This window comes from Suillus subalutaceus, assembly GCF_016647625.1.
Source record: "Suillus subalutaceus strain FC151 chromosome Unknown DFJ58scaffold_3, whole genome shotgun sequence".
NCBI lineage: Eukaryota > Fungi > Basidiomycota > Agaricomycetes > Boletales > Suillaceae > Suillus > Suillus subalutaceus.
Window position 1 is genome coordinate 311,453 of NW_024540252.1, and position 13,615 is coordinate 325,067.

Consider the following 13,615-nt stretch of genomic DNA (forward strand, 5'->3'; position numbering starts at 1 on the left):
GAGAACAGCCGTATGGTAGCAGTTAAAAGACTCTATGTACATATACATACTGCGCAACACCGTATTCGGGGATCGGCGATCAATGAGGTAAGCTGCAACTACCGCCAACCAGTCGTGCATGTGGACTTCTCTTGAGCCCACTTCGGTGGTTTCATATCCGGATTATTATTTTTATGTTCGAACCTGATAGCCGAACACTAACATACAACTTGTCTGCCCAACTATATGTCCATCACCACCTCTGGCTACCTCTCTCTCTCTCTATAAATCATTTCTTCTTCAGAGCACATAAATTAGTCATTTCAAATTTATGACATACCGCGGAGTTTGAAATGAGATGATCGTGCCGGCGGATAATATCTTGTGACGTGAAATTTGTAATCCACTAGCATGCACTTGGCGGCCATTGAATGCTCGGCGGGTGTGATGTTCATATGGTTTTCTCGTACCGGAACCACATGCAAAAACAGTACATGTGATTCCGCCAGCTCCTACTATAAAGTTGGCTACACCTTTCAGATCAAACGCACACCGTATAACAATGGAGTTGCCACCTGGGATCGTCTACCTCATCAGTCGTCTACCACAACTCCTATTCCCACCCGCGATAGTCTATGGTCTAAACCGCATATGCGACTTTGCATTTGGCATATCCTTGCAAGGATGGTCACAGATTCCTGCATATGTGTTCTCTTTTCCTGCTCTCTTCGCTTGCAGCGTGCTCGCAGCAAATTATCGCGATAGGCGCCAGGCTGCCATGCGTGGTGCTGTTCTCCCACCCAAGTTCCCAAGTAGATGGCCTGGCAGTCTGGATATCCTCGCAGCCTTGGTACAAGATTTCAAGATTGGATACATGGGTATGCTACTAAACAACTTCCCCTATCGATGCTTACGATAGTAGGGGAATTAATGGAAGAGAAGTGCAACACTCTTGGGCATACCTTCAACACGCGAGTCCTCTTCGAAAACAGGGCATGTACATTCTTTCATACCCTGAGTTTCATTGTTGATATGTCACGATCAACAGATCTTCACCGCGGAACCAGAATACATAAAGGTAAGCAGTTCATCGGAGTGTTGTGATCCTAGACACTCATGCGTAACAGGCAATTCTAGTATCACAGTTCACCTCATTTGCGAAAGGTCGGCGATTTCATGTGCGGAGTGTTGTCCCGATTTGATGGAATGACGTTTTAAACCAACAGGGCCTATGTTTTGGGACCAAGTCAACTCCCTCCTTGGCACCGGAGTGTTCAATTCCGATGGTGAGCGTGTTTCCTATATTCAATCGTGACAATATGGTTTACTGTCTATTTCAGGGGATGTCTGGAAGTATGTCTTATCTGTTTCCGTTCATTGTTCAGGCTTAATCTAGTGACTATAGATTTCACCGCTCGATGACACGCCCGTTCTTCAACAAAGACCGGATTAGTCATTTTGATATATTTGATAAGCACGCGGAAGACGCGATCAGCCAGCTAAAGATTAGACTCAGAGATGGCTACCCCGTTGATTTCCAGGTAAACTTATGATGAGTATTCTATGTTTATTCTTACTGACATTGATTTAGGACATGGTCTCTCGTTTCACCTTAGATTCTGCGACGGAATTCCTCTTCGGAAAAAACGTCTGTTCTCTCTCCGCCGGCCTGATCTACCCACCATCATCGCCCCGTTCTAAAGACGTCGCGTTTGAGAACCACCCAGCCAACAAGTTTGCGCATGCATTTAGTGATGCTCAGATTGCTTCCGCCTATCGCGGCCGGTTTGGCTCAGCGTGGCGCCTGTCTGAGTTTTGGACTGATCGCGTTAAGAAGCACATGGATACTTGTTACAAGTTCATCGACCCTATCCTCAAGGAGGCGTTAGAAAAGAACAAAATTCTCAAGGAAAATATCGACGAGAAGGCCGACGCAAAGGATAGGGACGTCAAAGAAGGTGAAACGCTACTTGATCACTTGGTAAACTACACAGAAGGTATGCAGCGCAAGCGTTGACGTGTCGTTCCAAATGACATGAAATTATTTCCTGCTAGACCCCATCGTCATCAGGGACGAAACTCTTAACATCATGATTGCTGGACGTGATACTGTATGCACCTCTTTCGGATAGTCATTTTCAGGATGCTAAACTTCCCTTTCCAGACCGCGGCTACCCTGACTTTCGTCATTTATATGCTCACACAGCATCCCGATGTTTTCCGCCGTCTTCGTGAGGAGATCCTTAGCAATGTGGGTCGCTCAAGGAGACCGACCTACGATGATATGCGTGATATGAAATATTTGAGAGCAGTCATTAATGGTGAGTCCTACTCAAAAGTCACTTCCTCTTAAGGTGACACGGGAATTTCAGAAACGCTTCGACTCTTCCCGCCTGTGTGAGTATCGGGTTCGCTCCCTTTAAATTTGTTGTAATTGATTTCATCGAATTTTATCAGGCCATTCAATGTCAGGTAAATACTGCTCCTCCCATGCGTGCGTCTTTGTACTCATTATGGATTAGGACCAGTACAGAACCAGCGGTCTGGCCAGGAATCAATGGGGGGAAACCGATCTACATCCCTCCAAATACTAGGTGATTGTATCAAGAAATGGGTTGTCTTTTCCACTGACGATGGATATCTCAGGACACCTTACTCTGTATTCCTGATGCACCGACGAACAGACTTATGGGGACCAGATGGTGAGCGGGATAATCGATTGACTGCTTCGTTGGAACGAATATTTGCTCACATTTTTCTCCACTAGCTCAAGAATTCGACCCAGATCGGTTCCTCGACGACCGCCTCCGGAAATATTGTACCTCTAACCCATTTATCTTCGTGCCCTTCAATGCAGGTCCCAGGATTTGTCTTGGCCAACAGGTCTGCCGACTGCTCCCTCAAAGTATTCATACTGACATCTATGTTTATCCAGTTCGCCTACAACGAAGTTTCTTTCTTCCTCGTCCGACTTCTCCAGCAGTTCTCTTCGGTCTCCTTGGCCACCGATGTCCAAACTCTTCCACCCGCGGAGTGGGCGAAGTGTTCTGGCCGCAAGGCCATCGAAAAGGTCATCATGAAAAGCCATCTTACGATCTATGCAAAGGTAAGTTCTCAATCTTGATTCTTTGTCTAGTGGCTCACGTCATTATAGGACGGGGTATGGGTTAGGATGGAAGAGGCTAGCCCTGTTGACGGCGAGGTTGTGTAAATATAAAGGACAGAGCATCACGACAATCAACTGTTTATATTATCTGTACTATCCTGTACATCGATGCAGAGGAAATATGTACCTGCTGCACTCTGCTTTTGTGTGGCCGTGAGGTTCAGATAATCTTTGGGGACTGGGATGCGGGTCTGGATTGAATGCCAGTCATTAGTACTGAGTGGCACCGTAGCCTAGTTAGCTACTCAGTGTCCTTCGAGCTTGTCGTAGTGTAGTGCTCATCACCACTTCTTGCCTGCTCGCGACACGCAGGCACGCAGTTGCGGATACATCGCTCCAGTACCCAGCCCGCTTATTTTCCTCATCATTTTAGCTGTAAAACCAACTCATTCTGCAAATTTAGCACGGGAGGTTTTCCCAGCAATGCCGACGTATTGCACAAGCTAAGGAGAGGACATGTGAGATATACATAGGTATGTGAGACTACACACGACTTCAAGTTCATAGTGATACTATAACAAAGAGGGATCAACAATCACAGGTCCAATCTCTTTAGAATCTTTCAAGCAGTCCTTCGGCATCAGCAACATCCATTTTTGACTTTGAATTTCTGGACCCTTTGTGCCCAAGTACCTCTCGCTCTCGAAGTTCCACTCATGATTTGCGCGCACCCAGTTTCCCAAGCCATCACAGTACTCTCTCACCTGCGAGTCAATGGGCTCTCCCCATTTCGGAACGACTGTCATCGCCTCCAAGAACTTTTTCTGGGTTTCCACGTGGTGATCTGCCACCCATAACATGGCGCCATTCATGTCCGTGTCAAGCTCGCGCATGACAATCGTTATGATGTTGTGACTAGCATCTCCAGAGTCCACGTGCTTGCTCCAAATTATAGGATATAATGTCCTGTCATACGTTTTATGAGTGTCATCAGCGCGGTGTCCGCAGAGAAATCACTGACATTATCAAAAAGCATCATGTCGAGGGATGTGGTAGTCATGATCTCAATTGTTGGGTGGGACATGACTTCATCTGTGATATCCAGGCCCAATTCCAGAAGGGCGAAAAAATGTCTTCATTGTGATCGTGTCGCGGCGCACATCAATCTCGTTAGGTCGCAAACGCCGCGAGCATGCGCTACCAATGGATGGATTTCTCAGTAAGTTATTGGTTGGAATCATGGCTTAAGTACCTTTGCTCGCGATTGGGTGGCCTAAACAAGCCGCAAGTTCTGACAAATGACTCGTGAACATGTTGACAGGACTATCATTCGCCATGTCTTAGCGGGACGGCTACGTTCAAAGGCATCCAGTACTCGAGCACCATTAAAGACTTTAAGGCTCGCAAACCAAGCAGCAGATTCGCCCAAGCGTAGTGCGATTGAGATGACGGGGCCATGGCCATGTCGAGGTGACCGTGTCAGGTATGAAGATCTTGGTGCTGGCTAGTTCCCCAGCAGTGGGGCTATCATAGGGGACAGACATGCTGATCATAAGGCTCTATGCCTGGAATTCATACGTTCCCTGACAGCTGTATTTATACGGTATTAGTATCCTCTTATCATTCGGACCTTTCTCAGTAATTTCGAATTCAAACTCTCAAAAAAAAAAGTCCGGAGACCTCACGTCAATCACAACAAAAAGACTCCAGACTCTGCTTACCGGAGTGAGTAGTAAAGCTGTTGACTCGGAAGCATCGCTTAACGAGCAAAGAAGTTCTGCGCTAGAGCCAGACTCCAAACCATCGGTGGGTGTGTAAGAGTCTTCATACTGTTACTTCGTGTGAAAAATTGACGGTCTCACCGGTGAGGCTTGCAGTCTCGCTTAAGACTGCAAACGTATGGAAAGCAAGAGTGATCAGCTCGAACAACAATGATCAGCTTCGATAGAAAAGGCAATTGTTTGGCCAGAGACCCCGGTGCAGCAGCTTGCAATCTGGACCCTAACCCTAACCCCCTATTATGTGTGCATTACGGTTAGTGCAAAGCCCGGCCTGAAGCCCCAGGCCGAGCCGGGCTTTGGAGTAGGGCATATGAGCGCGGCGACGATGGACAAGTGCATGTAAGCCCGCTTGGGGTCAGCACATGTGGAGAGGATACAATCGTACAACTTGTACACCTCCGTTCCTGGTAAAAGTTCGCTAGTTAGCTTGAGCATCAGCTGTAACCGATCGCGGGGATCATCATCTTTATTGTCGACAATGAACTTCATCATTGTAGACGCCACGATGAAATGTCTGCCTGCTCGGCTCGCCAGCTTCGCAAGATCATCCATCGATGACTGAGGGAAATCAGTATGGCGACTTGTCAGCTTTGCGAATGAATGCTGCAAGAAAATATAGATGTCTTTGTCAACATCGGCGCCGTCGACTGAGATGATGGTAGCAACGCCCTCCCCAGAAGTTTTCACAGGTATTTCACACAACAACAGCCGCACCTCCTTGTCCTGAAAGGCTTTGCAGATACGCGATTCCGGGCGACTCGTGAGTAGAATGTGTGTCACGGGAAGATCAGGGTCACGAAGGGCCTGCGCAAGGGAAAGGATGAGGTCGGTAAGCTCAGGTTCGGATGTGCATTCATCAAGGGCATCGACAACAAACGTCAGAGGCTGACACCCGCGCAATCTAGGTTGAAGATTTCGGAGAGGTTGGAGAAAAAGAGCCTCCATCTGATCGCAGAGAGGCACGCCTGGGTCTAGTAGAACAGGATTGTTGCGGATCGCTCTGTTCACATCCTGCCGGATGCTTGGAAAATTATTGGCAAGCTGGTAGGCAAGCGTTGCAAAGAAATATCCAGCTGTGCAACGTTTGGTGTGCTTGTGCGAGAAAAAGAATGTTCCCGCTAGCCGCATTTCGACATGCGTCTCCTCTGTCACTTTTAGACCTTTCATCCTCTCAGCTATGGTGAACGCGACGGCAGACTTTCCGATGCCTGCCGTGCCGTGCAGCCAAATAAGTCGATTCTTCTCTAGGTCGTCTAGTACTTCGTATATGTAGGATAGGAGATCCACGCGGGTCCCTTCCAAACATTTCGGGTGGGGCTGACGTTCTCGGGAGTTGTATTCGGCACCGTTACAGCAACCTGGGACAGCCTCGCCCAAGTTCCTTCAAACGATGGAAGAACTGTCAAAAAGGTCAGAAAGCGAGAGAGGGACAAGAGTGAGAAAAACCGACATTGTTCCTCACTCATTCACGAAGGTTGTGATATGCGTGATGAAATGGACAAATTGAAAGTACTAGCTGGGTGTGGTTAGAAATCATCTGAGTGATATTTATCTCCAGGGACGACGTACGAAGATTTGAAGGATCTGTTGGAGTCAAAGTAAGTTGTCAACTTGGGGTCCCAAAGGCTAAAGCGCGATGGAGATGGGATGGGCTGAATGGATGTTTGAGTAACAAGTGCAGTGTACGACAACGTTATGACGTTTCTTCGTTGCAGCCGACGATGGGCGGTAGCTTACTTGTGGTAAATATTCTGAGCATTGTCATTTTGCGTGAATTGCCATCACAGGCCTTCTCGTGGGAAGTCACTGAGGAAGTTAGATCTGCTACAAGCGAGAGACTAGGTGCTTATGTAAGGTACCTAGAACGGATGTAGCGAGCGTCAGAATGTGCAACATTCTCTACATCTCACCTCTTTCTAAGCTCATAACCACAGGCAGTTGGTAGTGTACCGAGAACTGCTGCCTGAGGTGGCGTCATCACCCGACAGAAACGGGCCAAAAGAAAAGAGCACGTGTGGCTGCGCAACCATAGCAACCTGGGTACTAATCGCAGGCGCAGCACACACCCAGTCCCATGGATCCGCGACGGACACGCAACCGCTATTCCGCCAATTAGCTTTGTACAACTTACACAAAAAGAGCCAAAAACGCTCACAATATATTTTGCCGACTTCTGCCATTCTGCCAATTGCCGTTCCACCCCCTGCACTAACTACATCGAGAAATACATCCTGTACGCAACTTCGAAGTCCATTGCCCCGTTAATCAATCCTGGTCACAAACTACAAACTGCCTATCCTCACACTCAATGCTTTTGGGGCAATCATCCAGGATGTGGCCTGCGAGCAGTCTCTCACAGAACGCGATCGTTTTCCTTGTCAGACTACCGCCGTGATATTTTTATGACACATGACTACCCTTGCCTGATTTGACGCTCTCAACCGTGCCTCTTTGAGGGCCATTTTGGAGCGTCCTGGCGGCCAAACATTATAGAGAGCAGCCGGGGGTCTCATGCACCGCTACAATTTTGTACCGTGGCCACAGTACATGTGATTCTGCCAGCTCACACTTACATAAAGTTGGCTACACCTTTCAGACCAAACGCACACCGTATAACAATGGAATTGCCGCCTGGAATTGTCTATCTCATCAGTTGCTTACCACAGTTCCTATTCCCGCCCGCGATAGTTTATGGTCTAAACCACATCTGCGACTTTGCATTTGGCATATCCTTGCCAGGATGGTCACAGATTCCTGCATATGTGTTCTCTTTTCCTGCTCTCTTCACTTGCAGCATGCTTGCAGAAAATTATCGCGATAGGCGTCAAGCTGCCATGCGTGGTGCTGTTCTCCCACCCAAGTTTCCAAGTAGATGGCCTGGCAGTCTGGATACCCTCGCAGCCTTGGTACAAGATTTCAAGACTGGATACATGGGTATGCTACTAAACCACCTCACTTTCTATCGATACTTACGATCGTAGGGGAATTCATGGGAGAGAAGTGTAACACTCTTGGACATACGTTTAACATGCGAGTCCTCTTTGAAAATAGGGCATGTACATTCTTTCACACCCTGAGTTTCATTGTTGATCTGTCGCGATCAACAGATCCTTACCGCCGAACCAGAATACATAAAGGTGAGCAGCTCATCGGAGCGTTATGATCCTGAACATTCATGCGTAACAGGCAATTCTAGTGTCACAGTTCACATCATTTGCGAAAGGTCGGCGATTTCATGTGCGGAGTATTGTCCCGATTTGATGGAATGACGTTTTAAACCAACAGGGCCTTTCTTTCGGGACCAAGCCAACTCTCTCCTTGGCACTGGAGTGTTCAATTCCGATGGTGGGCCAGTTTCCTGTATTCCATCGTGACAATGTAGTTTACTGTCCATTTCAGGGGATGTCTGGAAGTATGTCTTATCTGTTTCCGTTCGTTGTTCAGGCTTAATCTAGTGACTACAGATTCCACCGCTCGATGACGCGCCCGTTCTTCAACAAAGACCGGATTAGTCATTTTGATATATTTGACAAGCACGCGGAAGACGCGATCAGCCAGCTAAAGATTAGACTCAGAGATGGCTACCCCGTTGATTTCCAGGTAAACTTTCGATGACTACCATATGCTTATTCTTGCTGACATTGCTTTAGGACATGGTCTCTCGTTTCACCTTAGATTCTGCGACGGATTTCCTCTTTGGAAAAAACGTCTGTTCTCTCTCCACTGGCCTGATCTACCCACCATCATCGCCCCGTTCTAAAGACGTCGCGTTTGCGAACCACCCAGCCGACAAGTTTGCGCATGCGTTTAGCGATGCTCAGATTGCTACCGCCTATCGCGGCCGGTTTGGCTCAGCGTGGCGCCTGTCTGAATTTTGGACTGATCGTGTTAAGAAGCACATGGGTACTTGCTACGAGTTCATCGACCCTATCCTCAAGGAGGCGTTAGAAAAGAACAAAATGCTCAAGGAAAATATCGACGAGAAGGCTGACGCAAAGGATAGGGACGTCAAAGAAGGCGAAACGCTGCTCGATCACTTGGTAAATTATACAGAAGGTATGCAACGCAAGCATTGCGTCATTTTAAATGACATGAATTTGTTTCCTTCTAGACCCCGTTGTCATCAGGGACGAAATTCTTAACATCATGATTGCTGGACGTGATACTGTATGCACCTCTTTCAAACGGACATTCTCAAGATGCTAAGACCTTTCTTTCCAGACTGCAGCTACCCTGACTTTTGTCATCTATATGCTCGCACAGAATCCCGATGTTCTCCGCCGTCTTCGGGAGGAGATCCTTAGCAAAGTGGGTAGCTCAAGGAGACCGACCTACGATGATGTGCGCGATATGAAATATTTAAGAGCAGTCATTAATGGTGAGTCCTACTCAAATCTTACTTTCTCTCGAGGTGACACGGGAATTTCAGAAACGCTTCGGCTCTACCCGCCTGTGTGAGTCTCGGGTTCACTCCCTTTAATTTTGTTGTACTTGATCTCATTGAATTTCTCTAAATTTATCAGGCCATTCAATATCAAGTAAATACTGCTCCGCCCATACGTGCGTCTCTGTGCTCATTATGGACTAGGACCAGTACAGAACCAACGGTCTGGCCGGGAATCAATGGGGGTAAACCGATCTACATCCCTCCAAATACTATGTGATTACATCAAGAAACGGGTTGTTTGTTCAACTGACGATGGATATCTCAGGACAATTTACTCTGTATTCCTGATGCACCGACGAACAGACTTATGGGGACCAGATGGTGAGCAGGATAATCGACTGACCACTGCATTGGAACGAATATTTGCTCACATTTTTCACCATAAGCTCAAGAATTTGACCCAGATCGGTTCCTCGACGACCGCCTCCGGAAATATTTTACCTCCAACCCATTCATCTTCATGCCTTTCAATGCAGGCCCCAGAATTTGTATTGGGCAACAGGTCTGCCGACTGCTCTCTCAAATTATTCACGCTGACATCTATGTTTATCCAGTTCGCCTACAACGAGGTTTCTTTCTTCCTCGTCCGACTTCTCCAGCAGTTCTCTTCGGTCTCCTTGGCCACCGATGTCCAGACTCTTCCGCCTGTGGAGTGGGCGAAGTGTTGTGGCCGCAAGGCCATCGACAAGATCATCTTCAAAAGCCACCTTACCATCTATGCAGAGGTAAGTTCTCAATTTCGATTCTTTGTCTAGTGGCTCACGTCATTATAGGACGGGTTATGGGTTAGGATGGAGGAGGCTAACCCTGTTGAGGTTGAGGTTGTGTAAGGGACAGAGCATCACGACGATGAACTATTTATATTATACTATCCTGTACGTCGATGCAGAGGAAATATGTACCTGCTGCATTCTGCATTTGCGTGAGCTTCAGATATTGTTTTATCGCCCGAAAGTTTCTCAGAAGCGGTAATTCCTGTCAGAGGCCTGAGCACCACACATGTCCTAATTTATGTAAATTGGTAGACCAACGTTTTCCGGCCTCTCAAGCCAGCTCAAGCCTCACCCTGCTCCTCCCTGTGTAGTGGGCTTGCATAAGTATATCATTCATAGCTAGAACACACCCAATAGACATGTATTATTGTATACCATAGCGTACTAGTACTGAAGAGTCTGTTTGATATGGTAGACCATAGTGACAATAACATCTCGTCACCTTCGGGATCAATGATTAAAGTTTGAAGTTTGAACGGGCCAACCAAAATATTAATATACAAATCTTTCGGTTCCACCTTACGCTGCTTTACACACTCCAGAGTCTAGTTCAGCACGTCATGGGTGTGGTTAGTGGCATTAGCAGGCCTATCATTGTCGACGACTGGACGTCTCTAGACAGTGACCATGATATGGCCGATGACTATGACTATGACTCCCCCTTAACGGACCTGGAAGACAGTACTGGCGGTAGCGAGTATAGCAGCCTGGAGGAGACATTCAGTGAATCAAGCGGTAGTGAATATGGCGGAGAGACACATAGTAATTGCTATTTTTATTTCTCCACGCGTAACCTAGTACTCAAGGCTAACTTTTGTGTTTAGAGAAACAACCTGCAAAAAAACGCTCCAGGACCGCTAAAGCACTCGACACCGGTATGGCACTAGCAACAAAAGTCTCTGGCAGAAAAAAGAGAACGCTTAGTCTCATTGTCACTATGCCGATTGACATTCTTCTCGAGGTTAGTTCATGAGCATGGACCTTAGTACGTGTTATCTGACCTGCACTTTCCATCAGATCTTTGGACTTTTGGAGCCGGTAGACCTTTTATATCTGTCACGCACGAGCAAAGCTTTCCGGAAGGTTCTCTTATCTAACAGTGCGGTTTCGGTCTGGAAAGCTGCCCGCGTCAATCGTGGCGGTGTTCCCGATTGCATGCCTGGCATGTCTGAGGTCACATGGGCCAACCTGTTATTTGGTGGTTCTCAGTGTTATGTATGTATACTCTTCGTTTTCACCTTTTGCACTTTCACGACCACAACCTCAGGTGTGTGGCACCAAGGGAATTATGAGAATAGACTTCGGTATCAGACGCAGAGTATGCACCTCGTGCCTCAAGAAGAAGTGAGCATTACTTCATGACTGTGCCCTTATGTGCCCAATGATTTGTCAAGCCTGGTCTATAAGCCCAACTTTTCATCGAAATTTCCCGACTTAGATCCAATCATCATGGATTTAATACTATTCACTAACAGTGGGTGCACTCTTACTATGAGTTGTTAGTGTCTCATCATCCTGAGTAGCCGGTGGATGGGCTCATGGTCACGCCAGTGGAAGCAAGTTTTTTTGGTCGGACGACGTACTAAAGATGGCAGCTCAGTTGGGGATGTACCAGAAGGATGTGCACATGTTCAAACCAGGTGCCAAGAAAAGGCTGGAAGACTTCAAGCAATCACACAAGAGATATGTTGACTCTGTTGTTGATGTAAGATTTCTGCAAGTGGTTTTCTTAGATCTAACACCCTCGAAGCATGCTGCAGTGTGTAATGCTTGGGTCGATGGAGACCGCAAACATCATCTATTGGCGGCCGACGAGCTTCGCAGCCAAAATAAAGAGTTGTAAGTATATTCCATTGACTTGTTATCTCATCCCATCTTGATCCTCTCCCAGGATTAAAGCTAGGTTAGTCCAACTCGGCCACGATGCTAACGATGTGACGCGCATGTTCCGTCATCGTGAATATGCCATGGATAAGGAACTTACCGATGCACGTCAGTGCTTCTACCATTATCATAAAAATTATCCTCTTACTACGTCAGTTTCCAGGGTGGAAGCGTTTACTCCCAAGAATCGAGCATAATCTTTCTGAATTGAAGGAAGAGTGGCGTCTCGAGGACCAAGAAAATGCATCGTATTACCGGAAGATGCACCTGTTGGAGATGTATGGCGACTACGTGCGGCAGTTGCGAACTCTCGTACCTCCTTCCAAATCCTTCTTGAAGCTCTATGATGTCGCGGAATTTATCAACAGTCCGCCCGCTGTGGAACGAGAAAGCGAGATCAATGCTTGTCGTACTTTTGCCGACAAATTGCCCGAATTTTGTACTAGGTATATCCATCAAACAAAGCTCGCACTGACGCAACTCCTTCGCCCCTCCACTGGTGTATCGCAAGATACCCTGGCGCCACAAAATCAGGGTATTGACGCCCCTGACGAGACCCTACTGCAACTAGCCACTTCTATTTTCCAATGTGTTCCCTCGCGTCCTTTCCCACTGATCACATGGGACAAAGTGCAGCATCACGAATGCTCTTCTCGTCATTTTTACCCAGGGTCGATGGCGACAGCAGCAGCTTGCACATTTTCGATCTCTCAATCTGGGATTACTGCCGCCCGCTCTTTGATAAGCTTGGTCGGCCTTGATGCCAAAATTACGACTGCAACCACAATGGATCAACTCCTGTGTCACTTTTTTTGCTCCAACTGTCCGCCCAAGCTAGAGAACGGAGGATCCTACCGGATGGCGATGGACTGGCGTCGGAGTGTTCGTTCCTGTGTTTGTGTCTTTTGACAACGTGTTCAATAATTATACTGCATTCTAGGTCATCCATTGCGTCGAGGAATCGCACGCAGAGCCTCGTTGGGAGCTTTTGAGTGCTGCGCAACTTAAAGTGGTCTACGGCCCGTATCCTCTCGAATACCCCAGAGCTACTGATCTAGTGTGGTGCTGTAGCAAGTGCGATAGGCATCATGAAAAACCAGTTAACAAGGCTACCATCATTGATCATTTACGATGGTAGACCATCACCTCTTCTGTTTCACCCATCTTACTAACACCTCTGATAGGCATGGAATCGCCGCTCCGATCCAAGGAACCGATTTTAGCTATGACACAGCCCCTGTTAGGCAACCACCACTAGGAACGAAGTTCTTCCTTACCCCGCCTCAGCCGCCCAAGAAGCAGACAAAAGACTATCGCTGCAAGCGCTGCAATGGCTCACGGAGTTTTATGTTGGACGGTGTCAGGCAGCACATCAAATCCAAGTAAAAAGATATTCCATCCGGTCATGTCCTACTATTGAATTTTCTTCAGGCACAAAATCGGCTCTCCACTTGAAGGGACAGACTTCTGTAAAATCAAGTAATGACATATCGTCACTCCGTAGCCTCCTTCATATTTTGCTCCATATGCTCGTTAACACATTTGCTCACGTACGCTATTTGCATCGCCAACCCTAATGTCTATGTACTCCGGAATTTCATCTACTGTCAAATGAATGAGAATCGTTGAATGCTGAAACGACAAC

The 13,615-nt window shown here is 47.2% G+C and overlaps 5 protein-coding genes across 5 annotated transcripts; 3 read left to right on the forward strand and 2 right to left on the reverse strand.

The window, feature by feature from the left end:
• The first annotated feature begins 394 nt into the window (after positions 1 to 394).
• On the forward strand, positions 395 to 3,433 carry DFJ58DRAFT_756398 (cytochrome P450). Its single transcript, XM_041388121.1, has 17 exons — positions 395 to 857; positions 902 to 972; positions 1,028 to 1,057; positions 1,107 to 1,143; positions 1,206 to 1,265; positions 1,320 to 1,332; positions 1,385 to 1,520; positions 1,571 to 1,976; positions 2,035 to 2,090; positions 2,144 to 2,300; positions 2,352 to 2,376; positions 2,437 to 2,451; positions 2,502 to 2,573; positions 2,626 to 2,681; positions 2,747 to 2,862; positions 2,915 to 3,085; positions 3,134 to 3,433. Exons 1-17 carry the CDS (start codon positions 542 to 544, stop codon positions 3,188 to 3,190), a joined length of 1,794 nt encoding a protein of 597 aa, XP_041250516.1. The 5' UTR covers positions 395 to 541; the 3' UTR covers positions 3,191 to 3,433.
• Positions 3,434 to 3,581: 148 nt separating this feature from the next.
• Positions 3,582 to 4,218, reverse strand: DFJ58DRAFT_255590 (uncharacterized protein). The gene is made up of 2 exons (XM_041379493.1): positions 4,107 to 4,218; positions 3,582 to 4,051 (listed from the first exon to the last, which is right to left on the reverse strand). Coding segments are annotated over exons 1-2 (396 nt in total). The 5' UTR covers positions 4,109 to 4,218; the 3' UTR covers positions 3,582 to 3,657.
• Positions 4,219 to 5,103: 885 nt separating this feature from the next.
• On the reverse strand, positions 5,104 to 6,332 carry DFJ58DRAFT_740975 (uncharacterized protein; the record flags this gene model as incomplete). Its single annotated transcript, XM_041387119.1, has 2 exons — positions 5,104 to 6,247; positions 6,313 to 6,332. The coding sequence occupies 2 exons, from the start codon at positions 6,330 to 6,332 to the stop codon at positions 5,104 to 5,106; spliced, it is 1,164 nt and encodes a 387-aa protein (XP_041250518.1).
• A 1,297-nt stretch (positions 6,333 to 7,629) lies between these two features.
• On the forward strand, positions 7,630 to 10,238 carry DFJ58DRAFT_756424 (cytochrome P450). Its single transcript, XM_041388122.1, has 17 exons — positions 7,630 to 7,800; positions 7,848 to 7,918; positions 7,974 to 8,003; positions 8,053 to 8,089; positions 8,152 to 8,211; positions 8,266 to 8,278; positions 8,331 to 8,466; positions 8,517 to 8,922; positions 8,978 to 9,033; positions 9,088 to 9,244; positions 9,296 to 9,320; positions 9,390 to 9,404; positions 9,455 to 9,526; positions 9,579 to 9,634; positions 9,700 to 9,815; positions 9,868 to 10,038; positions 10,087 to 10,238. The coding sequence occupies exons 1-17, from the start codon at positions 7,662 to 7,664 to the stop codon at positions 10,141 to 10,143; spliced, it is 1,617 nt and encodes a 538-aa protein (XP_041250519.1). The 5' UTR covers positions 7,630 to 7,661; the 3' UTR covers positions 10,144 to 10,238.
• A 327-nt stretch (positions 10,239 to 10,565) lies between these two features.
• Positions 10,566 to 13,582, forward strand: DFJ58DRAFT_255730 (uncharacterized protein). The gene is made up of 12 exons (XM_041379494.1): positions 10,566 to 10,848; positions 10,911 to 11,047; positions 11,104 to 11,301; positions 11,354 to 11,430; positions 11,481 to 11,560; positions 11,610 to 11,791; positions 11,837 to 11,925; positions 11,978 to 12,078; positions 12,134 to 12,852; positions 12,911 to 13,104; positions 13,155 to 13,352; positions 13,402 to 13,582. The coding sequence occupies exons 1-12, from the start codon at positions 10,647 to 10,649 to the stop codon at positions 13,451 to 13,453; spliced, it is 2,229 nt and encodes a 742-aa protein (XP_041250520.1). The 5' UTR covers positions 10,566 to 10,646; the 3' UTR covers positions 13,454 to 13,582.
• Positions 13,583 to 13,615: the final 33 nt, after the last annotated feature.